The sequence below is a fragment of the Poeciliopsis prolifica genome, unplaced genomic scaffold, assembly GCF_027474105.1.
Source record: "Poeciliopsis prolifica strain line A6 unplaced genomic scaffold, Auburn_PproV2 SCAFFOLD021, whole genome shotgun sequence".
Classification (NCBI taxonomy): Eukaryota; Metazoa; Chordata; class Actinopteri; order Cyprinodontiformes; family Poeciliidae; genus Poeciliopsis; species Poeciliopsis prolifica.
In genome coordinates, this window is record NW_026562396.1 from 6,242,505 (window position 1) to 6,270,401 (window position 27,897).

Consider the following 27,897-nt stretch of genomic DNA (forward strand, 5'->3'; position numbering starts at 1 on the left):
TTAATAAAGAAAAACAAAAAACTGGCGACATCAATGCAACATAAATATACTTTTTGATTGGGAAACTTACAAAAAAGTGACAAACCAGGTGTGACTTTTAAACTGACAATTTAAAAGAGAATTGACTCTCAAACGTTCATCTGCATATAAAGTGCTATATAAAAAGTTCAAGTTCCATCTCATTTCTTCAAACCATAAAGGTTTTCTTGGAACCATTGATGTTCTTAATTCATGTCTTTCAGTCTGAAAGAAGATGCTTGAGGCTAAAAACTCTCCACTAGATGTGCATATATCATATCTTTGGAGATAAAATATCTGCCAAGAGATGTATTATCCTGGTTGATAATTGCCTAAAAACGTTTATTATAGCTTAACGGCACTTTGCATCTTCACCTGTCTTATTATAGATTTATTTATTTTTTCAAGATTCGAAAATGGGAATAAAAAGCTTTACATAGAACAAAAGAAGTAAAACTGAACTCTTCAAACTCAGTGTTAAGTTGTCGAAAACAAAATATGCATAAAGTTTGTCAGGTACTGGACAGAAACTGAGCTTCGAAGAATATCCAGAAAGCCTGTAGAGAAATGCATCAAGACCACATTGAAATATTAAAGACATTCTGCCTATTTGGAAGTGTATAAATCAACAGCTGTAAGTCAATATAAAAAGTTCTGTAGATGTCTCACTAACAAAAGCATTCCCTGAGGGAAGCCTGCAGCTGGGTGACATGCGCCAACATGCTATAAAAAGTGCTTTGTAATGGTATTAGCTACACCAGAAACGAGGCTAAGAGCCCAAAGCTTTGTCATCCTCCGTTAAATCTGCAGTTTTAATTAAAGCAAGCTTATTCGAGTCCACTCTTCATAAACATATTCCCTCATTTTAAGAGCTTGTGAAATCCCTTTTTCATTTTGCACAACCTAAACACACCGGACAGACAGATTTCCAGCTGCTTTTCTTATTTTTTTGATGCATTCGTGGAAAAGTGAGAGGAAGAATGGCATTTTGAGGTCACACAAAATCTCTCGACAGTGACGCCAAAGGGTGCAGAGGACAGGAAGCACAGACGGAGAAGAGAAACATCAGCCCACAAAGCTGGAAGCCGACCACGCCATCTGCGCCCAGGTGACTCCCTCATCTCCAACCTGCCTGGTGGGCAGCTTTCCTCCATTGTCTGTGGAGGGCCTCCACTTCAGCCAAAAGATGACAGATGGAAATTTAGGACTGATGTGTCTTGGTTACACATCAGTCCAGCTCAGGTGGCCGACTGATGAAAATCATTTTTCAACGGTTCTCTTCAATCTAACGCTCCGTTAAGTATTTATTTAAATCAGCATCTCCACTCTGTGCTCAAGGAGAGATTGACTGCATACATTTGCATTTATTTATTTATTTTACTCACAGGAAGCACAACATTCTCAAACATTTTATAACAAGTACCACCAAACACCAAGTTTTCCAACCACTTTCATATTTAGTGTTTATGAGCAGCCGAGTGGCAGGATTTGGGCTCACCCAGTTTGCTGAGAGGTAGAAGAAAACTTCAGTGGTTTGTTTAGCTGAAAAGCTGAAATATCCAAGTCTGAGGTGAAAATTAAGACAGTTCTCGTTGGGCAGATTTCTGTTTCGGAAAGAGAGTTTCTCACCGACAGCCATCTAAAATTCACTTGTGCACCTTTTTTTATTCGTCTGTTTTGCGTCTTATTAAATCCACACATTTCTTTAATGAATATGATGCAGTGTTTAAATGCATCAGGTAAGAAAGTCATATTCAAAATATTAGAAAATACTTTCATTTGTCAAATTAAAAGCACCAGTTAAAAATAGGCAAGATAAGCATTTAACTTACCCATTTTAAGATACACTTATGTATCTTAAAATTATTCTCTTTAATTGGTCTTTTGTGATTAAATGTCATGTTTTCATAGTCAGCAGAAAATCATAATTAACCGAAACAAAGGCTGGAAATCACCAATTGGAGTAACTATTCTATATAATTTTTCATTTAGTAATAAAGTTCCTGAAATAAATGGACTTTTCAATAATATTCATTTGTATTGAATGGGTCTGTACATTATTAGCTTGTAGTGGTAGAAGCCTCTAGGGCGGCCATTAAGTTTTTCACTGTAGCTCGGTTTCATATATTGCTGTTTGGACTTCATAGCTCATGTTACCCACTATATAACAGACAATGGAGGCAAAGTATCAAAATAAATGTTTTACAAGTGAAGGCAGTGCTGCTTGGCACAGCATTAGAACCAATTCATTAAACCTCTTAAAGACTTGTGCACAATTTATATCCAGAAACCCATTGAAAATTCTGGCCATAATTCTGCAAAGTCGTTATTATAATTCAAGACAAATGAAAATCACAAAATGTAATCAGCTTGGAGAAATAATCAGCCAATTTTTTTTGTTTAGCTTTGTTTTCTATGATGGAAAAGCAATTTATTTACAGTCAGGCTTTACATGGCGAATGTCATGGCAAAAAACATTGTCGTATTTTAGAGTTCAACAGTGAATATCTCCGCCTTTCTCCGCGTGGCCAGGCTGATCCGTCCAGTCCCAGGCTTCTTCTTTTTTTCTTTTTTTTTTCTTGTCACTGTAGAGTGAAAAGACTAATCTCATAGAAAAGTCACAGAATGAGTCATCTGTTTTATAGTTTTCGCACGAAATGATCATTCCGTGTGACTCGTCACGCGTGGAATATTGGTGATTTTCAGGCTTGCGAAAAAACATTACGCACGAGCAATGCCAGCTGATTGAGCATAAATAAATAAATAAATAAATAGAGGCCGCGTTTTCATTCAGTGGGTGTACGGGATTGACTTAGAACTCGACGAACCTTTGCGGTCTATAATGGATAGGCTGTACTCCGTGTTGTCTATGATCTGGAGGGGCACACCTCCCTGGGTTTCTACGTGCGTAACGGAGCGCGTGGCGCAAGCCTTGCTCTGAGTGGGACTGGAGACTCTCCAGAACAAGCCGCTCAGCATCTTCCTGATCTCCGGCCTCATCAGGCAGTAGAGGATCGGGTTCAAGCAGCTGTTGGTGTGCGCCAGACACACCGTGACCGGGAACACGTACGTGTGCACCGTGTAGTATGACGTGTCCCAGTTGGCCGCGTTGAATTTGACCAAGACGCCCCAGAAGGTGATGGCATGGTTTGGCATCCAGCAGCAGAAGAAGGACAAAACGACAATAGCGACGGACTTGGTGACCCTGGACCTCCGTTTGGGGTTGCTGCCGTTCATGCTTTTCCGCCTAACGAATCGCAGGAGCATCATGTAATTGACGCAAACGATGAACATCGGGATGACGAAAGCGATCAATATTTTCTGGATGTGGTAGAGGGCCAGCCAGTCGTGTCCCTCTGGGAACCTGAGGAGGCACAGCTTTTCTCCAGCGACCACCGTCACAGTGGAGAAGACAGCCGTGGGAGCCGTGGCCGCGGTGGCGGCCAGCCACAGCACGGCGCACACCCACCTGACGCACCGTGACCTTCTGTAAGACCTTTTCTTCAGGGCTGACGCCACGGAGAGGTAGCGGGTCACGCTCATGGCGGTGAGGAAGAAGACGCTGGCGTACATGTTCATGACGGTGACCGACAGGACAATCTTGCACATCGCGTCTCCGAACGGCCAGCTGAAGTCCAGCGCCGTGTCCACGGCCCAGAAGGGCAGCGTGAGGACGAACTGGAAGTCCGTCACCGCCAAGTTGGTGATGAAAACATTTATGGTGGATCTTTTGCGACCCTGTCGCACCCGCATGAGGAAAAACACGAGAAGGTTCCCCACCAAGCCGACGGCGCACACCACCGAGTACACCACCGATATGAATATCCTCAGGATGGGAGAGCCGTCCGCGCTCACGTCGATGTCCTCGAATGTGAACTTGTCGTCTCCAGCGGAACTTTGGTTCGGCGCTGCGCTTTGGTTGAAGAGCTCATCCATTCTTAAAAACGCACAACACGCGACCCGCAGAGCATCCCCATCGGAGATAGAGATTCTGTGCTCTTCCTCAGCACCCTGTCATCTTCATCGTTTCCCCCTCTGAATGTCAGCTGACCCGGAATCCGCTTTTATACAGGTGTGTCGCTCCGCCGCAGCGCCAGGATTGGTCAACGGAAAGAGAGAGAAGCAGACTGTCCCGCGCTAGAAATGACTAGCAAAGCTCCGTCATTCACTTTCTAAAGATGTCAGACACTTACTGGTGAAAACGAAAGACGTCGCGTTCTTCATTAATGCAAAACGGGCTTGCGTGGTCTGCGACTGGAATCGTTGCGCACTCGGGCTGTGCGTAAAAACAACCAAACTGATCACTTTGGCGCAGCAACGCAACAATTAACAACAACAAATGTCAGTATTGCTGACAAGTGTAACGCGCTGTAGAGATCATGGTGGGCAACATTTAAACGCTTGAGGCTTTACAAGAAGACACGGATCGGTCTAACGATGCACAAGGGAAAGCTCCTAAGTTACCGCTGCGCTGTGTGGCTCGAAGCTGAATGCTGCACAAAAGGGTGACCTGCGAAGGGGTGTGAGGGCATCTGGGGGGGGATTAACTCCTCCCTCCCAGACATGGCAGCATCCATCTGAGCTCACCAGGACCTACAGGACCATAGGAACCACTGACCTACCATGACCTCTTCATGACGTTTATATACTGTGGTTTGATTTTCTACAACATTTAGACTTTCTTAGGATATTTAAGCTGCCACTGAGTTACTTCGAACAGGTTTGTATGCTGTGCAATAAAAATAAAGGTTTGTCAGTATGTCCTTTCTATCTTTTAATGTCAAACAGGACACATCTGTCTATCTGTCCATCTATCTTCGTTACGTTTCTGCTGGTGCTTTGAGTTTTTTGGCATCACTCTTCTGGGCAACTTCTGCTTCGTCAGCAACGTCGTCTGTTAATGTGCCTCAGTGACAAATGTCACACAAAGGTCTGTTATTATAAATACGCTACATTTGCATACAGTACATTAATCCTGGTATTTTTGAGTGTCCTTGCTCCCAAAGAGGGCCAAAGGGGGCAGTTTTTATTTGTCTCACAGACAGTTTCTCCCTTTGTCACCTTTACATGTTCCAGATAGCAGCCAGCGTAGATAAACAGAAAATGAAAATTTCTGATTATTATAACTTGAATGAGGTCACGTGGAAAAAGTAAATCGCATTTGAAACTCGGAGACGTTTGACATTTTAAGTTTTGCAAAGGTAGTGCAAAAATTCCTCAGCTTTTTTGCTGTGTCTATTTAGTTTTGGCAAACTAAACAGGCATATTTTTGCACATCTGGTTGGAATGCTAAAAATAACTAATTGGTTTGCGTTGAGGCATAAAGTTTTGACACTTACTATTAAATGGTATTAAATTAAGCTTTTCCCCGACAACAGCAGCTGAGAAAAGTTTAAGAAGCTACAGGCACATTTCACTTTACTGCTGACTCTAAACTACCTGTACCTGCTTAAGTTTTCCAGACGTTTGGAAAGCTGATACCTGTGTCTGCGACGCACACATTGGCAACCAGAGACCAATCTAGTTACACATTTCTAGCATTCTAGGTGGAGATGTTTGCAGTCTACCATAAAAGCATGTATTTTTTTTTATGCTTGTCAAAGAGGACGGGATGCTGCCGCTGTCCCAAAGTATCCATTCTTGACCCAGTCCTTGAGCAGCAGTTCTTCAAAGTTCTGGTTCCTTCAAAGCTGGAACCAGAACCCTTTGACTGCAAATGACTTACACAAAGTCTCTGTGAGTATATAGCTGCTGTTTCTGTGTCACCCTGAGAGGCGCATAAGGTGGAAAACCAAATCACACTCAAGCAAAATTAACCAAGTAATTAAATATTTTTTAAAAGTAGGCAACTAAGGTGGTATGAAGTTATGCAAAAAAAGAAAAAAAAACAGAAGGAAGTTCATTTTAAGCCCACAGATATTGAGGTTGTGTTCATAAATGTCCTTTTCTCTTCAAAAATGACACCAGTGCATTTTTTTTGTTGTTGTTTTAAAAAAGCCATAATAAAGAAGTTAGAGAAATAATTTAAAACATCAAGCCGCGTGTTTTAAAAATGTGATAAATGTTCTCAAAAAAATCATTTGTGGGACTTCACGTTTGTGGACCCCTCCAACGCAGCCCCCCTTTCCAACCTAAAAATGTTTTCTCCGATTTTAAGTGAATGCATCCCATCTGAGCGGGTCCTCGTCTGAACCCACTGAGAACCCGGCAGACCTCAGCCTTTCTGGGCTGGATTGTTTGGCTGTATACGATTCCTTGGTGCGGCCATTCCCCTTTAAGCCCCCGCACGGTCCTTGAAGAGCCAGCCTATTGTCTGAGGGTCCTCCCATCTGTGGGGGTGGCTCTGCAAAAAGTTTGCCGAGGGAAAAAAAAAGAAAAAAGAAAAAAAAAGTTTTCAAGCTGTCACTGGTCGTCGGGAGGAGACTGATGGAGGACAGGAGGAAGACCGAGGATCGCTCGATAAAGTGCCAAAGCCGACTTTGCAGAAGTTCCAGGGTTGGAGCCGGAATGCGCCCAAAGCAAGCGGCGGACGCAAACGATGATCAGGCCTCTACCGGAGATCTTCATTAGGACTGTGGCGGCTGAAGCGCGTGGTCCAAGTTGACGCCGAGCGCGCATCCAACTCATATGGACTTCATCTAAATTGAGCGCCGCGGAGCTTTATAGGAAGGCATTAGATGTTCCTGACACGCAGGTTCCCGTCCTGACGAGATGAGCCGTTCGGCGTGGGGGCTCCACGCTGCCGGACAAAGAGCGTCTCCCATTCAAGTCCTCGTCGCGCTTCTTTCGGCGCTGGAGATCTGCAGAGCTCTCGGATCCCCTCACGAACCAGGTCAGTGGTTCCCCCCCTGCACCCACCAGGCTTTTCGAGCCGTGCTTTTCTTTTTTCCATCAACACCACCTCTTGTTGCGCCTTCTGCCTCCGCGGCGCTTCATTTGCTCCTTGAGTGCGTCTAATTAAAGCCAGAGAAGGCGAGAAGCCCTGACTGGTGGCTTTCTGTCTCTGTGACTAGAAGCGCAGCTGCGACCTCTGTTCGCAAACCTTGCAGCCGACCACAGCAGTTACAGCTCGTTATGGTCGCTCCGGACATCTGCTTCATAGCCGCTCCGTCCGTTTCCATCTGATCCGACACGAAACCCTTTGGGAAAGTGCTTCTGCTCTGACGCTGACCTCTGACCTCTCGTGTCAGCAGCAGGAAACCACAGCTTTACTCTGGGAATTTACAGGATGCAATATGCACAGTATCTCTTTTTTTTATTATTATTATTGCGCGAGCCAGTTCCCATTCTCCTGCCGCGTGGAGACAGGAGCATCTGATATCTGGTCGGAAACACTCCCACGCCTCCACCTCTCCACTCCACTCCACTCCTCCCAGCGATTCCCTGAGTTTGTTGTTTTAGATGCGGAAAGCCAAAGCGCTCCCAAGCTCGAATCCCGTTCACATCAGAAGAGAGAGACAGAAAACGAAGCATTGAGGATTCGAGGCAAGGAGGTGATGCTGAGGGGAGGAATCACTTAACCAGTTAAAAAAAGGAAGAAACTCAGATAGTAAAGTAAGAGTGTCTTAAACCAAATGGGAAACCAGTAACAAACATTACATTTTGTCAAGTTAACAAGTTTTCCGTTTATTAATAAATCTCCTATTTATTAATGAAAACTTTACAACTAAATCTCTGTAATGCAATTGATTTCCAATAAATTTAATAACTGAAATGAAGAGCCTTTTTGAAGATATTCTCATTTGTCCAAACGCATCAGTGCAGACTGCCTGGCCAAAATAAAGAGTCACCCTTTGTGTTTCGCTAGACAAATGGAAGCCACCCCTTGGAAATGACTGCAGAGATTTAATGTGTTTCAGCTTTGCAACAAGTCATTCCCGAAACTACGGCGTCAGCAAACGCACCTCTTGGCTGTGGGAAAGCTGCTCTTCTGAATCATGAGGGTCCAATTATTAGTCTGCATCAGTTCAGCAAAACAACCAAGAAAATGGCTGTAAATATGAACGTTTTAAATAAATGATTTATTAAAGCCTGGCTTTTGGAAAAAAAACAAAAAAAACAAATATAAGGAAGAAGTGTGATCAAAAAAAAAAAAAAAAAAAACAAGTATTGCATTTAAACTTACTAAAACATTTATCTGTGATGGAAGGACAATTTTCACTGCCATAATTCTGTTTTTGATTGGATTATAATCCATTTAAAAATTGCAGCGCTGGAAAGAAAATTGGTTTGTGTGCTCAGTGGCGATGAGTCTAAATTCACTCTATGCCGAGTAACACGTGTCAGGAAAAGGAGTAAAATCTCACACACTCCCTTGATAAGACGCGTTTCCTCAGCACCATTCAGTTTTATGAGACGTTCTTGTTTCACTTCAAAACACGTTTAGGCATGCTTAATGTGGGAATGTTGCTTCATGTAGAGAAGCAACATTGCAATCAAAAGATTCATGTGCTAATATTTTCGTTCGCCAGAGTTAAAGGACAGTGGCATTGTAGCACAACAGATTCAGGTGTTTTCTCTGTGGACTCAGCCTTTCTTTGCAAGAAAAGAAAAGTTAAGGTGTCGCATCTGAGGTGGACGAACAGAATACTAATAAAAGTTCAATGCGAGTTCAACGGACCTTGAGTGTTTTTCAGATGTAACCACCTATCTCTTCTTTTTGTGCCAAACCTGAACACAAAAATCTGTAGTTTTTCCGCATTTTGTATTCATTTCATTGTTGTAACTTTTTTTTTTGTGGCAATGGCATCTTTCCCAATCTCTATGCTTTGTCACCCCATTGCGGGACGGTGAAGGAATTTCAATTGTGTTCACCGTGAGATTGATTTTTCCCAGCGATGTATCCTTCAAGCTGCCATTGCTACACTGTCTGCAGATATTACACTGACACTACATTCAGATGCACAAGAAACACAAATCTGGCTACAGTCGTAGAAAACGGCTGTATTCTTTTAAGGTAAGACAGGTGGAATCTGGGGATCCCGGCTGTATATGTGTAATCTTTTATTTAAAGCTTGATATCCTTTAATCCGGGGTTATGAGGATTAAAAGTGAATCTGATTGTCTGAAATTGTTTACTCCTGATGAAGACTGTTCTAAAGATTATAAAAATGGGCTATTTTTGTTGTACTACAACAATTAAATTGTATTTCATGAGAAAAATATCACATTGGATGCTTAAAAATTGCCTCAGTGTCCTCCGGTATGTGACAAAAAATATTGTTTAAATATGCCCAAGTCCAATGTTTGGCTGAATTTTATTTTTTGCATGGCCATTTATGCCACTGAGTGATGCAGCAGCAATCAGACGTCTGTGCGAACAAGTGTCCTACATGCACAGATGAAGCATGTTGACGTTGGAACAATTTTTATGGAAGGAATAATTGATGCTCCGTCTACGGATCGATTTTAAAGACGTTGAGCGATGAGAGCCGACGGCATTGTCACGATGTTGTGAGACATGGCAAACTGAAGTGCTTCGTTTAGTCCAGAGAGCCCAAAGCGCTTCACACAACTTTCAGCCACTCCTGGACACGGTCGCACTTTGAAAACGCATCCAACGGCAATGACCTGTTGTGACAGAAACTTTTATAGAGAAGTCTGTTTGGGTTTGTAGTCGGACTCAGGAGCGGTGGGGAGGTGACGTGATGCGCTTCACTGACGCAAACTTATGTCATCGTTTTTAGGATTATATTATTTTCATATTGCGTTTTTTTGGTTGAGGTGAAAAAGTCAAATACTGTTTCCTGTGAATGTAGCTTTTGTAGCCAGCTGTCAACTTTGAGTATTTTTTTAAATGTTCTCCCTTATTCTCTAAACTGGGATCACTCTGACTGCAATGTCTTATAAGTAATATGCTGACTGCTTTAAGGCAGTCCGCCTGATTTCACTTAAAACATGCGCAAATGATAACTGATCAAGTTATAGATACAAAAATAAAATTGAACTAAAATGATTTGAGTTGAACTAAGGAATGTGCAGCTTGGGCATTTTCTCTCCAGCAACACCTGAATGGATACAAAAGATTTTCTTTCATATATATTTTAATTGAGCTCTAAGACATTTTAATGTCATGCCGGGTTAACTAACCCACATTCCCCCACTTTCCTCTAGAAGGGTTGTTGAATAATATGTACTTTATTACGCCTTTTGAAGGCAAAATTTCTTTGTTTTTATCAATCTTCTGGAGCTCTTAGAGATTCATCTTTTGATCCTGCTGATGCATTCACTTCAGGTTGGAGGAAATTAAGGATCATTTCCATTCGAATAAATTTCAAAAGCCATAATTAACCCACTGCACATGAAAGTGAAAGACAAATGGTGAAAAGGAAATTAGGTTTTGAAGCATTAATGAAAGACTACGCCTGCATCCAAGCACATAAATGACGTTATTATGCAGTCATGAGATGTGGTTTAGAGTTTCAGAGTCTGATTCACAGCTTTCCAGACCCTTAATTGTTTAATTGCCCTCTTTAGTCCCACATTAGATTAGCCCATCTTCCCAAACATAATTCTTTCCCACCGTGGCTTTTACAGAGGGATTTCTGCGTGACCTGCCTCCGTATGAAGTGGTTCACCCCACCAGAGTCGATGCCAGAGGCCACTTCCTGTCAAACATCCTGTCTCACCATGCCCGCCGCGTGCAGCGCCGGGAAACCTCCCAGGAGAGAGCAGACAGCGATCGAGTCTTCTACCAGTTTATGCACGGCGGCCACAGCTTGCGCTTTAACCTCACCCTTAACCCAAACCTGCTGGCTCCGGGTTTCACCACAGAGAGGAGGTACGGTGGCCTGGAAGGGGCCAAGATCCATCGGCCCGGAGACCCCAGGTGTCACTATCTAGGCGAGGTGTGGGACAGGGCCGCTGCTAAGGGGAGTGCTGCGATAAGTACATGCAATGGACTGGTGAGTAATACGATGATCTGAAATAATGTCAAAGCTTGGCGTTTGTGTTTAATGTATGGGAGAACGTACACTGCAAAAACACAAATCGAGGTTTTACTGCAAATATCAGTACACTTGCAATAAGACAATGTCTTTTCAGCAAGATATAGGAGCTTAAGTCGATCAAGCTTAAATAATTTTCCACTGGCAGATTATTTAAGATATGGCTCGTCCTTTTTCAACTATATTAAGGACTTATTGACTTAAAATAGTCACTATATCTCATGAAAATTTACTCGCAAGTTATTTTTGTCTTATTTCAAGGGTACTGAGATATTTGCACTAGAAACTAGACCAAAAATGCTTGGTGAGATTATTATTGCATCGTACACACATTAAAGTTTGTGAAAGAACCCTATGACTTATAGCGTTTTAATATGTGAAAACACTTGTTGGAGACATAAATTCAATAGTGTGAGAATTTTTTGTTTGTAACCATTCTGAGATTAATTTGGAGCCTGGGTCTCCAGATCTACTGTCCTGCGGGTCATAGATGCATCTCTGCATCTTATTAGTATCTCATCAAAAGAGACATGATAGCAGGCTGGACATGTCATTGAATTATTTGGTTGAGCTATGTTGAAGAGGGATTCATCCGGCAGGACGGTAGATTTTAAGGACAAGGCAGGGAGACCCCTGATTTAGAGGGCTATATCCAAACCCCGTTGATTAAAGCATCTTAAATTTTGTTTAATAAATCAGTTTTGTGTGCTGGGGAGATTTGCATACTTTCCTTCAGCTGGACTGTTCTTAATCTGCACAGCAGCGATCAAAATAATCAGTCCATGGACGTAACCCAAGAACAGGGGCTTGTCCTCTGACGCTTTGCCAGACTTTCACTGTTGCTGCATCCAGCAGTGGTGTTTGTGCATATTTGTTTTGTTTGTCCTCAGCAGCGTCGTTACAGACCCAGCTGGTTTAAAAAAAGGTTACGTCGCCTCGGCCACTTTAGAAGAATCAATTTTCTCCTCATGACGAAGCCATGAAATCAACCTTTTGGAAAAAGGACAGAAACCTGATGTTGCACCTGGTAAACATATCATACGGTTGAGTGTCAAAACAATTTATTTTTAATTGATTTATCCAAACTTTAGTGATTTTAACCCGTGCACAAATTATAACTCAGTATGGATTTTAAAAATGTAGACGGTGTCAATATTTTATGTGCAGAGAGGACAATATCTATACTCCTCTATTAATATCTACATTCTTTTAGCAGCTTGTGCCTCAACATTTATGCTGCATGTTATTATTATTACTTCTGGAGGCCCAGGCCTGCTGCAGATTTGATTAACAAATTTAGTGTGGAAGTGAATTACAGAAAGTTAGACTCCTTTATAAAACCACTTCTGATTTGTTTTGGATGATTGTTCTCTTACCCAATCACAGAGCTGTAGATTTAAAGTTGCAGTAGAAGAATTTGGAGATGGTCATCGTTATTAATATTTCATCCGTTGCATGCGGTGCACTAGCATCAGTGACACCAAACCGGCCTCGGAGCACGATGCCTTCACCACCACCGGGTTTACGAGGTTTGAAAGCCTGCAGCTGAGACGGTTCAAAACCTCTCGACTGAATGCGAAACTTTCTCCAGAAATCTTTCGGCTCTCTGTCAAACCCCGAGACATAAAATTTAAAAGATTGATGTTTTTTTTTTTTCTCTCCCCCTCTTGGCATCCTTCATGATGGTGCGACAGTGTTGTTGCTATTTATTTGTTTAGGGCAGGGGTGATCAAGTCCAGTTCTCCAGAAACACCATCCTGCAACTATCGGTTGGAGAAAGGCTGCATCTCAAAGCCGCAGGACGGCGGCTCTGGAGGACTGGACTTGAGCACTCCTGGATTAGGGTGATTATCTCTAAATAACCTTGACTAAGGAGAAAATTATTTCTTTTTAGTTTTTTTTTTGTGATTGTTCCATTGCACTGAGTATCTACAACTGTGCAGAGCATACTGCACTGCAGTGCATACTGCTTTTGGATTAAAATAACAGTCTGATTAAACAACTTTTCAAGTACCAGGGCCGCTTTTTTAAAATAACTTAAAAATTTGCAATATTCTGAATGAAGCAGTTTTCATTTCAGCCCACTGCAGGGTAATATCCAAGAAACACAGTACTTGTTCTTTTATCGCTTCTTTTATTCTTGGCTGGTTTTATATGTTAAATATTTTTGAAATAATTATTGAGAAAAGAAACCTTTGTATTCAAGCATCAGTTTGTATGTGTAATTGTTTTACATTGACTGGAAATCTTTTTTTGAAATTTTTTTTTTCATTTTAATTTACTTTACACAAAACTTTAGTTGAACTCTTTTCTTAAATCAAACTTTAAAAAAAAAAAGTTAAGTAAATTAAATCAGCTTCACTTGTAGATAAAAACAGGTAATCCAAATCCTATTTGCCTGATGTGAAAATATAGGTTGCACTTTTTAAATGAGGGATTTACCATAAGTGGTTCAGTTTCAATTGGATCTTTGTCAAAGAGATTAATTAGGGCCAACCTGTTTGAAAACAAAATCTTTGTCTTCTGCCAGGAAACGATTATGAAGCCATTTCTACAAAGTAGAGTTCAGCCGGGTTATGTATCAAGGACGGCGATCCACAACCGGCACAACCGCTTCAGAACGGCAAGATAAAAATGCAGTTCAGGTTCTGAAGCGGCCCAATCAAGGTCCAGACTTAAATCTGATTGAGATTCTGTGGTGTTGCATTAAACGAGACTTTGAAGACCCAAAACCCTTCAGTTTGACTGAATGGGAAATCTGCTAAGAAGAGTGGGGCAGTGACGTAAAACACTGTCATTATTACAAACAGTGTAGCTAAAACTCAATGCCAGAAGAACCGTTGTTGTTTTCTTAGGCAACAAAAAGATAACTTGAAACAATAATTTAGCAAATGAGGAAAAATATGTAATCTCAGAAACAAACACACCATCTTAAAGAGTTTGTTTTTGTTTAGGTTTTTTTTCTTTGCTCAGAGGATTCAACATTTAGTTCTCATGGTCTGACATACACACTTTGACGTGTTTGGCGAGATAAGAGTAAGAAGCCAAGCGTGGGGCATTTTCTGCACATTTTAAATTTAAATCAACTTCGTTCAAAATGCTGCTGGTGATTTCTGCTCCACTTAATCCACCGCCATGTCCGCGGCAATGGTTGCACGCAATTTAACCACACCAAACTTTATGATTATCTAGATTACAAGCAATAGAGAATTAAAAATTCACACAAGTCCAGGTATGAACTTCCCTCCCCCAAAGTCCACGCATGCCTTTGTTGGGAAGCTGCTCTCTGATGGCGTCCCTCTAAAAAGGACATTTTAGTAAATACTCTGAAAATGTCTTTATTGCTTCAGTCCTTTTCAGACCCAAATGCTATGGATGGAAAGTGGGATAACAGAGATTAGTATTGAATATCTCCTAATTCACTGAATACGACTGAGCAACCTGACAGACATGGATAGTGTCTGGGAATGTCAGATTCCATAGAGATCCTTCATCTGGTTTTGGTTCCAATCCTAACTGGTCAATTATAAAGTCAAAAATAATTTGACTTTAAGCCGCTGCGCTGTAGCTCTGGTCGTATGTTCGGCTTCGGTCTCGTGAGGAAAGCCGAGTTCGAGGCTCTTGCCGCTTTCGACTTGTTTTCCTCCAGGATTCCTCTGAGCTCGGCTGCATCCATGTTCCCATTGACTCTGTATCTTCTCCCTGAAGAAAAGCATGATTCGGCCACCGACATGCTACACCTTGAGAATGGGGGTTTTCAGCTGGACGCCCATTGTGTGCTCCATGTGACATTTGCCGGCCTTCAGAGTGACTTCTTACAGCTTTCTTCTTGCCGTTCTTTCATAAGAGGCAGCTGTGTGGAGTTCTTGAATAATGGCCGTCCTGTTCCCTCAACGTCCTACTTTGAGCTGTGGTTCCCTGCAGCTCCCCTGGGGTTACCTCTTGGCTGCGTCGGATGAATCCTCTGTCTGCCTGGCCTGTCTGTTTATGTGAGAAGGATGCGTCACATGTTCGTACTCTTCTGTTTTGGAAATGTTGAGTGGAAGAATGCTTTAAGGTGCTGGGAGCTTGAGGTTTGGGTTTGTAAGCTGACACAGTCATAAAACTCTCCACCTCTTCGTCCCTGAGCACTTTGATCTCGATTGCTGTTTCCTGGTGTTCTCTAATAAACCTCCACAAACATCTGGTTTTATAGTAAGATTACATTACACACAGGTGGACTCTTTTTGCTAATGGGGGATTTCTCAAGGCAATTCATTGCACTGGATGTTATTTAACGATCTCAGAAAGGTTTCATGAACCCTTTGTCCTTTTTTTAATGTATTTGATTGAGATATAGTGAGTTAGACTCATTATTGTACAACACGGTACAGTTTTTATTGTTTTTTCCGTTTTTATGCTTCAGCTGCCGGATTGTTGTTGTTTAGAGAAACTCTTGTGTTCCAAGAGCAGCTAATTGCCCGTTTATAAAAGCAGTCTTTGGAAACTGTGTGAGAACCTTTCTTTGGTTTTTTTATATTTCCTGTCTCTCCCGCTTGAGTGTAAACTTTCTGTGCAGCAAACGTACAGTTAGAAAAACTCTTGAAAGCACAGTAAGAAGCAGATGTGCTTCCTGTTTGAGTGCTGAGGTCTGGGTGTTGGTTGGGCTGCTTGTCCACCTTCTGCCTGAACCTTGAGAGCGCTCCTCGTTTCCTTTTACTCTTAAAATGGAATTGCTTCTTTAGCTGTCCATTATTTTTGACTTGCAGCGTATCAAGGTTTAGGTAAATGTGTTCAGCAGGTTGTCGGTTAAGAAAAACATTTGCTTAATTGGTTAGTATAAAACCAAAACATGTCAGGATGTTTTATAGATTCTCCACTGCCCCGGGGCGTTTCGATGGTACGAACCCTGATTTCAGCCTGAACGAAACACGCTTCTCGCCATACGTGGCTCCAGCTCCTCGCCAGCACGCTGTGATGTGTAATTTTGAAGTCTGTCTTACAGTTGCGCATTTATAAAGTGTGTAGTCGATGTAATATCGATTCCTTATATGTGTTTGAGGAAATGTCTTTGCGCTCTGAGTGGAACCAGTCCCCTGAGAGATTCATGAACAATGGGTGTGTGCTGCCTGTGTTTATTTTAAAAGACGGTTCCAGTAGGAAGGGTTTTGAAAATCAGACTTATCCAATTTAATATTCTGCTCAGTTGTGGATACATTTTTCCCTTCAGTCCAAGTTGTTTTCTCCATCCAGTGAACAGTGCTACTTTGATATGACATCTTTCGGACTGAGTCTTAACTACTTGAGGACAAAGACCTCTAAAGGAGGAGATGCTCCAAGTAAAAAACGGTGAATGTGGTGAGCATTCCCACAAAATAAAACTTAGAAATAATTTATACCAAGAACCACAGCTGTTCAAACAGTGTAAGCATGCACCAAATTAAATTTTCAGACTCTCTTTAAGTGGAAAAATAAAACATTTCATCTCATCTGTTTAGGGCTGAAATGATTGACAATAATTGTCAACAAATTTAGTAACCGATTAATCGTTAACTGGAGCATACAGACCTAAAAATGCCCATTTGCTGAAACATCAAAGTGCTCAGTCCAGCATTTAAGCAAAAACTAAACAAAAATGTATACGTTTTAGATTTAAGATATTAATAAAACCTTTGTCTGTAAATATGCTCTACCCAGAGCTCCTCAAGTTTCATGGTTCAAATGATGTAAGGAAAATAAAAAAAGAAACTTGTATTAAACCCTGCCTGCTGATATATTATTTGCGACAAATGATCAGGCGTTCACGGCAGACAATATGCGATGATTATTTATTATTAAAAGGTATTAGGTATTGGCTAAATGAAAATAATTGTCTGATTAAAAATCTGCAGAAAGTGCAAATTTATAAAATTTGTAGGTATAATAATTGATGGAAGAATCAATTATCAAAATAATTGATTCTGCCCTGGTCTGTTTTACAGTGACATTGAACTGTCTTGTTGCAGCAGCTCAGTTTTGTTGGAACGTCACAGTGTCTTATTATAATTAAATGTTTTAATAGTCATTTATGCCTTTCCTGATTTACATAAAAAGCTATAGAAGATAACGTGTGCCAACTGTGACCTATATCCTTTGCTTTTACTTTCTATCATTCTTTTCACCAACCTTTTCACAAATGTGAGTAAGAGGCACCTTCTGTTTTTCCTTGCCTCCTTCGCTGGGCGACTTGGGAACGCAGCGCAATATATTCTCAGCAAACTTTCCTTTTGTCAGATCTGAAATTGCATGAGCAAACAACGAGGAGAATAGGTGACTATAGTTTGGCTATTTCTGAAATACAACAGAATTGGTCAAATACTTTGCAAATAGATAATGTGTGTGGCCTGTAAAAGTTCACACAATAGTAAGCCGGAATATTAAGATATATTAAATAATGCTCATGAATCTGTAGGATTAGTACTTTCTCTTTCCACTGAGGGATTGGTAATGAGAACTGTTGCTCTGAGCCGTTACGGTTTTTAATTGGCAGAGATTGGGCTGCCGTCTGTATCATCTCTGCTGTACTGGCTCTGCTTGGTGACAAGAGTCGAATTAAAAGGTGTAGCTGCTGATTTACCACGTAATCTCTGTTATACCCCCTCAGAGTGCTGCAGGGTGTTAACGACAGAATGAGGTTGAGCAACGTACCTGAGTGAGGCTCTCTTTTAAGAGTAACAGGGGTCAGACCTGAAGACGGGCTGCGGTTCCTTGCGTTCTGAGTTGCGTAAAGCGACTGATGTAGCCACACTCATGAAAGTCGGGTTGTTATGCAACCACAGAGATATTTAGGCCCTCTGAAAATAAAATCTAAGGTATGCATTTCGTATGACTGTTCTCTCAGAGGACTTACATTTCTCCTAACTCTCATCGCTTGCGGAACAGCTTCATCACAATCCCACTTATGAAGTCTAACATTTGTCTCATTTTTCAGTAACTTATAAGCAGATAGGCACAAGATCAAATAGGAGAGTGACACTGCAGCCAAGACTTATGTTTCCGCAAGACCTGTAACCCAAATATGAAACATCAGTTTGAATTAAGATCCTGTATAAATCTCAACATCATCCTCAAGTAGGACTGTAGTTCATCGTGCAAAGCTTCAAACATGGCATAAATGAGCAGCAATGAAACATGTCGGCTCAGTGTGTGTCCAACATTCAACGCTTTCAGAAATCCAATTATTTTCTCCCTCTGTCTGTCAGATGCTCACAGCTACATCTGTAAGGAAGTTAATCAGTCCACCTAAAATAAACATGTCGTGATAAAACTAGAAAGGCACAAGCTGTGATAGAGGTGGATCAAAACGCATCTCCAGTTGCTCGGTTTCCTTTTCTTCTCCATCATTTTTGCATGCCAATCAAACCACAAAGCACAAAAGTGACGGTTAAAATCCCTACTGGAGTCAATTTGCAGCCTGTTAGGTGGCTGCAGAATATTAAGCAGCATGTGAAGGTACCTGCAGATACCTCCACGGTATGTTTAGATGCTGTCATTGTCTCTCCTTGCCAGTAATCACCCCTGGGTGACCAGAGTCTCTCAGTGACTTATAAGCTATAGCTCGACTTTGTTTACTTTGCCTCTTGTTCCTCTGGCAGAGCTCAGACTGCCAGCTGGTTCTAAAAACCCACATAGGGACCCATTTGATGTCACTGAGGACGACAGATGATTTATACTGTCACTGTGAAGCCAGATTTTAGCCTGGGAGCTGATAGTAAAAATACACACATATACCTGGAGATTCATTCTCAGCAACTTCCATTCTAATCTTTTCATGCGATACAAAACTTTACACGCAGGGACTTTAAACCTTTGTCATCTGCCTGTTTGTGCTCAGACTGACAGCTGCTGCCACCTTTCGCTGACGAGAAAAATAAATAAGACAAAATAATACATCTATCAAAGCAATCCTTGGATTGCAGCTTTATTTTTAGTGAACTGTTACAGATATTTTAAAACAGTATAGGTCACAGGTAAAGGTTAAAACAGTACATCATTAGCTTTTACGTAAACTTCCTTCCAAAAATTTGGAGAGATGGAATTCACTGTGATGAATAATGATTTTAAAACTTTTTCCTGCTTGCTAAAAGATCCTAAAAGTTTCTTTTAGGAAAACACCAGCAGTTTTAGCTGCTGAAAACACCAGCTGGAGCAGCATGTAGCCCCCAAATGTTGCTTTATTTTGTTCTTTATGATGAACAATTTAAAGTAGAGAATTTATAATCAAAGCATTTGATTGAATTTTCAAAAAGCTGAGATTTACTTGTAATATCTGAAAAGTTACACCAGATGTTTTCTAAGCTGTAGCTTAGTGAGCAGATGTGATCAGATGAGCAGTGCGGCTTAGAGAAGGAAGCTCAGGTGTTACCATCTGTTCGGGGAGTTTTTTTTTTTGTTTTGTTTTTTTTGTTCTTGCAGGTTTGTTTGAGGTGGAGCAGATCCTGATGGTAAAAGCTTTATTGTGGAGAGATTTCCACAAACCTCACTAAGAAACTTGCATTTTGTTGACAGTTCTTGATTACCCCCGACTTATAAAAATGTATTTTTGCATCGAAAATTTGAACTTCTAAGAGGAGATGCCTCATACTTGCAACCTTTGGGTCATGCCAGGAAAACTCTGCTACATTAAACGATGCAGACTTCAACAGCGGTGCAGAGATAAGTTGGCATTTACAAAGACTCCAACAAGTGGAAAGTGTGGAAGCGTTTTTTTTTTTTTTTCTTCTTTATACTGTTGTGGAAAAGATACTAAAACTTAACACTTGTAAAAGAACAGCATTTATTTAGCGTTTACTTGTATTTAAAGTCGCTGAGAGAACCTTGATTTTATTATTACTAATGTCTGGTGGTAATAAAGTCACTTGCATTATAAGGCTTGTTTGCGGTAAATCTGTGCAGAAAATCTCATTACGCCTCGTCCATTGTACAAAATGACTCCCCTGATATGATTTCATTTCACCTGTCACTCATTGCATCAGTCCAGGCATCACAGATGTGCTTTTTTTTTTTTTTTAAACCGTTCTCATTACTTATAAAAACACAACACTCCAATAGAGGAACTCGTAACATCTCCAGTAGAAAGACGCTCATTTTAGAATCCATCCTGATCTTCAAAGCAAATGTTGAAATGTTTTTTGTTTCACTTGAGTATCTTTTTATGCTCAATGACAGGTAGGTTTCATATGAGAACAAATGCATCCGCTCCGAAAAACCCAGCGATAACTCGTCCTCTGATCTGTCTGCTGCACAAGATCTGTAAATGACCTTCTTAACATGCTCATATTACATTTCTGCTACTCCTGTCTGGCTCTGAATCTGTCGGTGACGAGAGTCGCTGTCCCTCGCGCACCGTTCAGCGTTCGCCTTGTCCGTTTAGTATGCCAGCCCTCCTGTCTGAGCGCCGAGGAGCTCCTTGACAGCTGAAGGAGAGTTAACCGGAGCAGATGATGGACAGGAGTTAAATATAAAGCCAGGATGGTCAGAAGGAAAAGAAAAAGAAGAGTGGCCATTGATAATATTTTCCGGTGTCCCTGTCACTGTGATTTATGGTGTGGAAATTTAGCTTTTGTAGTTGTGATTTTCATATTTTATCAGGATTACTGAGATTTACAGGTCGCAAATGAGCTACATTTTCATTCTAAAACAGTCAGTCTGTATTGCATGCTGTCAGGTCTTTTCTACTTTATAGGTGCCTTTACAAGACAATATTTACAGTTTATTGGTATAAAATCTTTTATTGTGTTTTTGGAATCTGACACTGAAAGTGTTAGAAATGTTCAGGTTTCAATCTGAGTACACCAGGAAGAAAACCAAATTCTCCTGTAGAGAAACCCCAATGCCACTTTGTCAGCCTCCTTTTGCCAGCAGAACGTCATCCTGGGCTTACAGATGGAGGGTCTGTTCTGCTGTTTGTCTTTGCACAATCTCTGAATTGTCAGGAGCTCCTGGGTCTCGTCTCATCGACTCTTCAGCTCGTCCTGCTGGTTTTCTATAGGATTCAGTTCTGGGGATGATTGACATGGCTGTGGTTGGTATTTTTTTCTGAACTATTGCTGCTGATTTTTTAATTATTTTTTTGTCATGTTTTGAAACATTAACTTGTCGAGAAACAAATCATCAGGTCAGTAGTATTGGGTCTCTGGCTGCGCACAAAATGGGCAATATTAGCATCAGCTTAATTGTTTCTTGGTAATTATGACACCGATCGGAGACATGGTCAACTTCGTATAATTCGGGGTAGCCATTCCCTAAATTATAGAAAATAAGCATACTTTTGACTCACTTCAGCTGTACATTGTCCTGTCTTTCCCATTTGAAAGAAATTCTCTTTGATACATCAAAGTTAAAGCTTAGAGAACTCAAATGTTCCTAATTTACTTCTAACAACTGCTGAAAGTGAAGTAAAAATCAAACAACGCTTCAGATACATTTGATTTGTGCCATTATATCTACTCCAACTCCAGGTTAATTTATCACTTTGTAACCTTATTTTGTATATTTCACAATTTCTCACCTGGGAAAAACCCCATTTTGGACATGTGTCTCTGCATACCTGGCATATATTTGTGTATGACGTGTGTTCAACAAATACATCTCTCTATAAGTTGGCTATTTGGGTCAGAAGACTGCAACATAGGTTACTAAAAAAGCATAATTAAAAAAAAATCTTATGTAAAAATATGATTTTTATTGCAAGTTGTAGGTTCAGTTTGAACTCAAAAGGGAACTACTTGGTATGATGAATCTTGGTAAGACATATTATTCGGTACATTTAAACTTGAAAAAGGCAAACTCCCAAAACAGCAAAATTATTTCTTGCACTAGTTATTTTTGTGGGGGAAAATAATTATGTCATATGTTTTTTTTTTTTTTTTAATGAAAACCTCTTTAAACATTTTTTTTGTCCTAGTACTGTTTATGTCAAAATGGAATTGTCTTTTTTAGTTAAGACCAAGAAAAAACAATATTAACTTGAATAATTTTAATGTAATTTTCAAAATGGAAAACTAAGTAATGTTTTCATTTGATGTACAACTGAGTTTTATAAAGAAAAAGAAAAAGGAAACATTAAAGCCTCTCAAATACATGCAACTTCCCGCTGAGTTTTCTCTTCCAAGAAAGGAGGTGCTGTAAAGGCAGTGGTTCCCTGGAGCCGGTCGGGTCCTGAAGGTTGAACATCTGAAAGCTGTCAAGATCATGAACTTTAAGTTGCACTTAGCTGTCATTGACCAATTCAAGCCTGATGCACTTAATGGTGACTCTTTGCTCTTAACGTCTCAGAAATGGTCACTGTGCATCATTTTCAAAGTGAAAAATCAATAATTTACTGTAAAAGGTGAGGTTTTAGCTTTTCAAAGCATGACATTTCCCCAGTAGATGAGAAATGCTTTTGCAGACTGTTTTTGGTTTTCTGTATATAGGTTATGTTAGGAGACACTTTGCCATTATAAAAATTGTTTTCTGGTCTTATGCCACAACTTGAGGTTAAACATATTACTCCATCAAGCTTCCTGACCCGTTTCTGTTATTTCTGTCAGTCTAAATTGAGCCGAACTTTGAAAATAATGCTGGAATTGAGTAAATATATTTAGATATTTTTATAAAGGTAAACAAAAGTGATTGTATTCGTTCACCAAATATTCCTTTTAAGCTTATCACGCTATTTGTGACAATTTGTGACAATGATAAATTGACTTTTTGATATAAAATTACCCTAATTTTTGTATTGTCATACCCACTCATGAATATGTATTTTTTCATTGAATGTGATCGTTAACAAAAGAACAAACACATTTCGTCCATCTTGTATACCATACTAAGAAAACCATCCAAGCTTTTCTTGGCAACCCAGTGTAATATTAGACTCAAATTGTCCTCCATTTTTCATAATTACACACTCCACTAATGTTTTAGATTCATGTCCATGATGTTTTAGTCCATGAATATTTTCATGAATGGTCTTGTAAAATCTAATGTCCTGAATGTTTCCGTTTTCCTGTTTCTGCAGACGGGGCTGTTTAAGTTGTCTGAGGAGGAGTTTTTCATTCAGCCTCTGGAGAAGTCCAGCGCTGAGACCTCAGCACCTCAGGCCCACGCCATCTACAAACGCCACGCGTCTCCTCCTGTCCACCGTCCAGTCATCCAGCCCATCTCAGGGAAACCGGGTCTCAACGGCACCTGTGGAAACCAAAGTAAGTCATGACTCGTCCCGTACGACACACATACATTTTTATTTGACATTATTCGGATTTCACTCAATTGAATTTGCAGTGGGAAATTTGACTTTATCGTTGCTGGATTGTTTCTGGAACAATCTAAAGATGAAGGCAACATTGTGCAAAAATAGTTTTACTCACAGATTAATCCACTGATGCTGATCTGTGAGACAATAGGATGCCTGCTTTGTCCTCTCTCTGCAGCTCATCCCTCGGTAATAATTGGCTCCAGTCTGAGGAATAATATATATATACGGTCATAAATCAGCTGTTTAAAATTCTGAGCTGGCTGAACTTGACTTTGAAGGACGGTTTAAAAACCTTGGGAGATTAAACAATTTTTTTTTTATGATTACATTTTAGCCAGTACATCCAGGGAGCCTTTTTTGTCAGTCATTTCAACAGCTGAATTGGTTCGTAAAAAATTTACGAGAGTTTGCTTTAAGACATTGAACATTTTCATTCTTCCTTTAAGTTCTTTTTTTTCTGAACATCTCGATGTTTCGATTGCATAAATGATTTCTTTAAAAATATGCATCACACAAACTAGACTTTTTACAACTATATATATATATATATATATATATATATATATATATATATATATATATATATATATATATATATATATATATATATATATATATATATGTATATGTAAAAGCGAATGTGATCATCATTAATATTTCTCCAGGCTTTTACAACGCTCTGTCTGATTTTGGCAGCTTTCTTTCTGTCCTCTGTCTGACCTGAACACAATATTGAGCAACTTAAGCTTACAAAAGTTTGGGTAGAGGACAAGTGCTGCATAAAATAAACTTCTGTAGTTTAAAAAAAAGAAAAAAGGAACTGCCTACAGCAAAAAAAAAGAGAGAAATCCAGCAACACAGGACCTTAGAGATGCAGTAGCTTTCAGCCACTGGCTCTTTAGGATTCCCCTTTTTTGATCTAAAAAACCCTTTTCTGTCTCTAAAGTTTGGTTCCATGTATATTCAACCAATCATACAGAAACAAACTGTCTTTGTTTTTCTTGTTTTTTTTTAATAGGTTTTATTGGCTCTAGTGGCCTTCATTTGAGCATCAAACAGGAAAAAGGGTAAAGAGAGAGAGAGGAAATGTGACAAAACAATCTGTGCTCTCCTCTAAGTTTGGACACTGCTGAACAGCATTCGCAATTCCTTAGGTTTATTTTCTGTTTCACATATTTTTACTCTTTTCAACCCCGTTTCCACGCAGATCACTTGGTTACACTTTTACATGTCTCGTCGCTCAGAGTCAAGCATGTTATAAGTGTGCAGGTGTCTGCCAGGAGCCATGAAGCCGTGAAACGGATCATGTGGCCTTCAGAGCACCAACATGTGTGCAAATGATCAAGTCACGGCCATTTTGATAGTTTCTGTAATATTTCTATCTTATTGAATCCTAGGCTCACATTTTAAACATATATTAACTCATGTACTTTACATTTAAAGTAACTGTAGAAGGTCCGTACTGATCCTGTATAAGTCTATTATGGGATTAATGTAAGGCTTATATCTCTTCCTTATTGTTTCTTTCCTCTTGTGTTTGCATTTAAAGCAGCAGTCCATCTGCACTCTGGCTCACGAACTACAACAACAACAAAAAAAAAAAACAGTTCAAGATTGATGTTTCCACCTCCAGGATTTGTAAAACCCCTGAGGAAATCTAATTTGAGTCCCTTTTTTGACTTTCATTACGCTTAAGCCATCACACCTATATCGGTTTGACAAATCCACCGAAAAGGGATAACTTTATTAGCTGCTGTCTTGCTATAAACATTATTTGCCAAATTTATTCTAAATCTGTCTTTAAGCGTAAGATTTATTTCCACTGCATCACTTTTTCAGAGAGCCCGTACTGTTCTCATTGATCCCTGGGAGCAGCGCTCGCAGCTGTTTGTCTGTTTTAATGATTTTATTCCAAATCTGAAGGTCGATGTGCTGCTGGTGTTCTTGGTCATAACTCTTCCTCATTTATATGAATCTAACAAGCATTTCTGAGACTATGTATATGCGTTGTGTGAGACATTTTTGCTAAGAATGAACTGAAAGTGCCCTTCACACAGTAAACAGATGAATTACTGTTGTTGGGTAAAAAGGGTGAGATGTTTATAAATACCTTAAATATGTAAATGATTCCATTTGATGTTGAGTTTCTATCAACACAAAAAGACATTTGTGTTGTGCTCATAAATAAATTCCTCCTGCACTAAGGTATTGGGTATTTTGAACCGTTTTACTGATAATTCAGTTTTGAAGCTCAGTTTTAAAATCACCTGATTCCTCATAGGAAGAAAAGAACTGTTAAAAGAAAAAGATTTTTTTTATTTCATTTGTAAAAAACAAAAAATACGCAATCATTGTATTTTCCAATAAAATATTTAAATTGTTGAAATAAAAAAAAACATATATAGATTTTCTTGTTTGATAAAATATTTGTAAAAATACAATAATTTGAACATAGGTGTCCACACACTGCAGTGTTGCTGATTAGCAAACAAAAACAAAGCTGTTCCTAGAGAAACTAAGTACACCCTTTCTGGTCTTAATTGCAAAGTGTCTTTGAGTGTTCAGAAAAGCGCTATAAAAGTCTAATTTCATAAAAGTCGAAGTACCCGTTAGGTATTTTCAATCAAAAACCTAATGAGTTGAAGCTCGTAGAGAAAGAGGAGTTCAGTTGGCTTGTTACTCCGGTTCACACAAGTGTTTCCACAATGCCAAGTAGAAATTACTTTTTGCAATCACTTTTGATTCCTTGATTGCTTGAGATTAGATCTCAAGTAGGAAACACTCAAGTGCCAACCTTCTCTGTAAGTTTACTACAGGCTGAGCCTAATTGGAACTCAAGAGCCGAGTTTTAAAGTGTGTAGTCCTCAATCGATATTTTTGACGGTGTTCAAGACGGCAAGTACAAAAGAGTCTAAGTACATCTGACTTTATTCGGAGGGGTTATCTAACGAATAAGGCTGTAGATACCAAGATAGATGGGTTAGCAACAACGCATTGCACAATACTTAGTGAAAACCAAATGCAGCACGCCAACACCTCTTCCCAGCCATTGAGCATGGTGATGGAAAGTCGATGAATATCTCTTTGATCCCAAAGGGAAATTAAATGTTATAACATATGCCAGTGGATCCCGATGATTGTAGGGAAAAAGAATCTCCTGTAGCAGTCTGTAATACAGCAACACTGAAAAAAAATCAATGACTGAAAACACTCCATGCACACGAGAAACTAATAAAGTTACATACAAAACACTAAAAGCAGGTTGTGAAACCTATTCAACCAACGAGTGTGTAATGTTTCGACATTCAGTGTGTAAGGTTGAAAGGTGAGATAATTTTTTGTCCCTCAATTACTAGGATGTCCACTTCCTTTACTTCGCATCAGTTGTAGGACAGACTCTTCCGTCCCAAAACATAAAATAAGTCAAACATCTCAGCGTATGTCAGATGATGTGTGAACTCTAAAATCCTTGCGTCTCCAGATACCCTCCAGAGTTTTGAGGACATCGAGAGGCAGCGGGAGCGGTGGGAACGACGCCATCACAGGCGGAGGCGCAGAATTCATCAGCGCTCCGTAAGCAGAGAAAAATGGGTGGAGACGTTAGTGGTGGCGGATCCCAAAATGGTGGACCATCACGGGAGCAAAGCTGTGGAGGACTACGTCCTCGCTGTCATGAACATTGTGAGTATTTTACATTTAGTGCTTTGAAAAATTAACAATTTGATTATGTGCACTGAACTACATTGTCCCGACGCATTCATCAATGCACCACCCAAAGCCTTCAGTGTTATTTATAAACTAAAACATAAATAAGAATCATGTCATCCCTGCAAGTATTTCAGTCAGATTGAGTTTGGGGGAACTGAACAGTCAAATCAACACTTGAATTAATAATTGAGAGTTTTTTGCAGCATGGAGTATTATTTTAACTAAACGGGACTCCATCATCGGTTAATGCAGTTGCCATAATGCAGTGTTGCTGCTTCAGTGTCTCTCTGTGTCATACATTAAAATGCTGTTGTCAAGATGTCAGAATCCAAGTGTCTCATCAGAAAGTGGCCTGCAGCTTCAGGCTCTGCCATCTTCCCATAGTGCAATGTGTTGTAATTTCCTCCCCTGATGAATGACACTCACAGCCAACCAGCTTTATGCTTCATGGTGGTGTGATGTATATTTTACAGTGTTTTGACTGCTTCAGCGTGTGGCTGCAGGATGTTGCCACGCCTTTAAGATGGTAAAAACAGAGCAGGCATTAAATTCAAATGAATGTGAAATTGCGCTTTGCATTATTTAAAGTAATTTTACATTTAACAAGTTATGTCATTATTTCTTTACAAAGTTACTGAGAAGTTAAAGAGGAAGTATTCCGTCAGACCAAATTTTTTTAGCGTTATATTACATTAGAATATTATTCCCTTATTCTTTCAGTCTCCCGTGGAAACCATTCAGGGGCACTGGCGTGGCGCGGGGTCAGTAGATTGTGGATGCGGAATTTGGTCAATACAGGCAGGAAAACGCTGTGAGGTGAAGGTGGGAAGGTGGAGGGCTTCCCAGGGTCTTATGGTGGCCAAAATAAAGAGGCCTTAGACATAAATTCGACATTGATCAGTTTTGTTTGTGTCGGTGAGATGATCGATGCCAAGTTGCCATCGATCATAGAAAAGCTACTCCGTG

At 40.1% G+C, this 27,897-nt stretch overlaps 2 protein-coding genes across 2 annotated transcripts in view; one reads left to right on the forward strand and one right to left on the reverse strand.

Annotated features, from left to right (window-relative positions):
• Nucleotides 1-737: 737 nt before the first annotated feature.
• LOC129369382 (relaxin-3 receptor 1-like) lies at nucleotides 738-4,128 on the reverse strand. The gene has a single exon (XM_055044730.1). The coding sequence runs from the start codon at nucleotides 3,952-3,954 to the stop codon at nucleotides 2,809-2,811; it is 1,146 nt and encodes a 381-aa protein (XP_054900705.1). The 5' UTR covers nucleotides 3,955-4,128; the 3' UTR covers nucleotides 738-2,808.
• Nucleotides 4,129-6,409: 2,281 nt separating this feature from the next.
• The window catches only part of LOC129369534 (A disintegrin and metalloproteinase with thrombospondin motifs 7), a 119,458-nt gene continuing 97,970 nt past the window's right edge, over nucleotides 6,410-27,897 (forward strand). Inside the window, exons 1-4 of the mRNA XM_055045019.1 lie at nucleotides 6,410-6,850; nucleotides 10,555-10,922; nucleotides 22,987-23,170; nucleotides 26,705-26,904. Coding sequence (XP_054900994.1) covers nucleotides 6,730-6,850; nucleotides 10,555-10,922; nucleotides 22,987-23,170; nucleotides 26,705-26,904 — 873 coding nt within the window. The 5' untranslated portion in view covers nucleotides 6,410-6,729. The remainder of the gene's footprint in view (nucleotides 6,851-10,554; nucleotides 10,923-22,986; nucleotides 23,171-26,704; nucleotides 26,905-27,897) is intronic.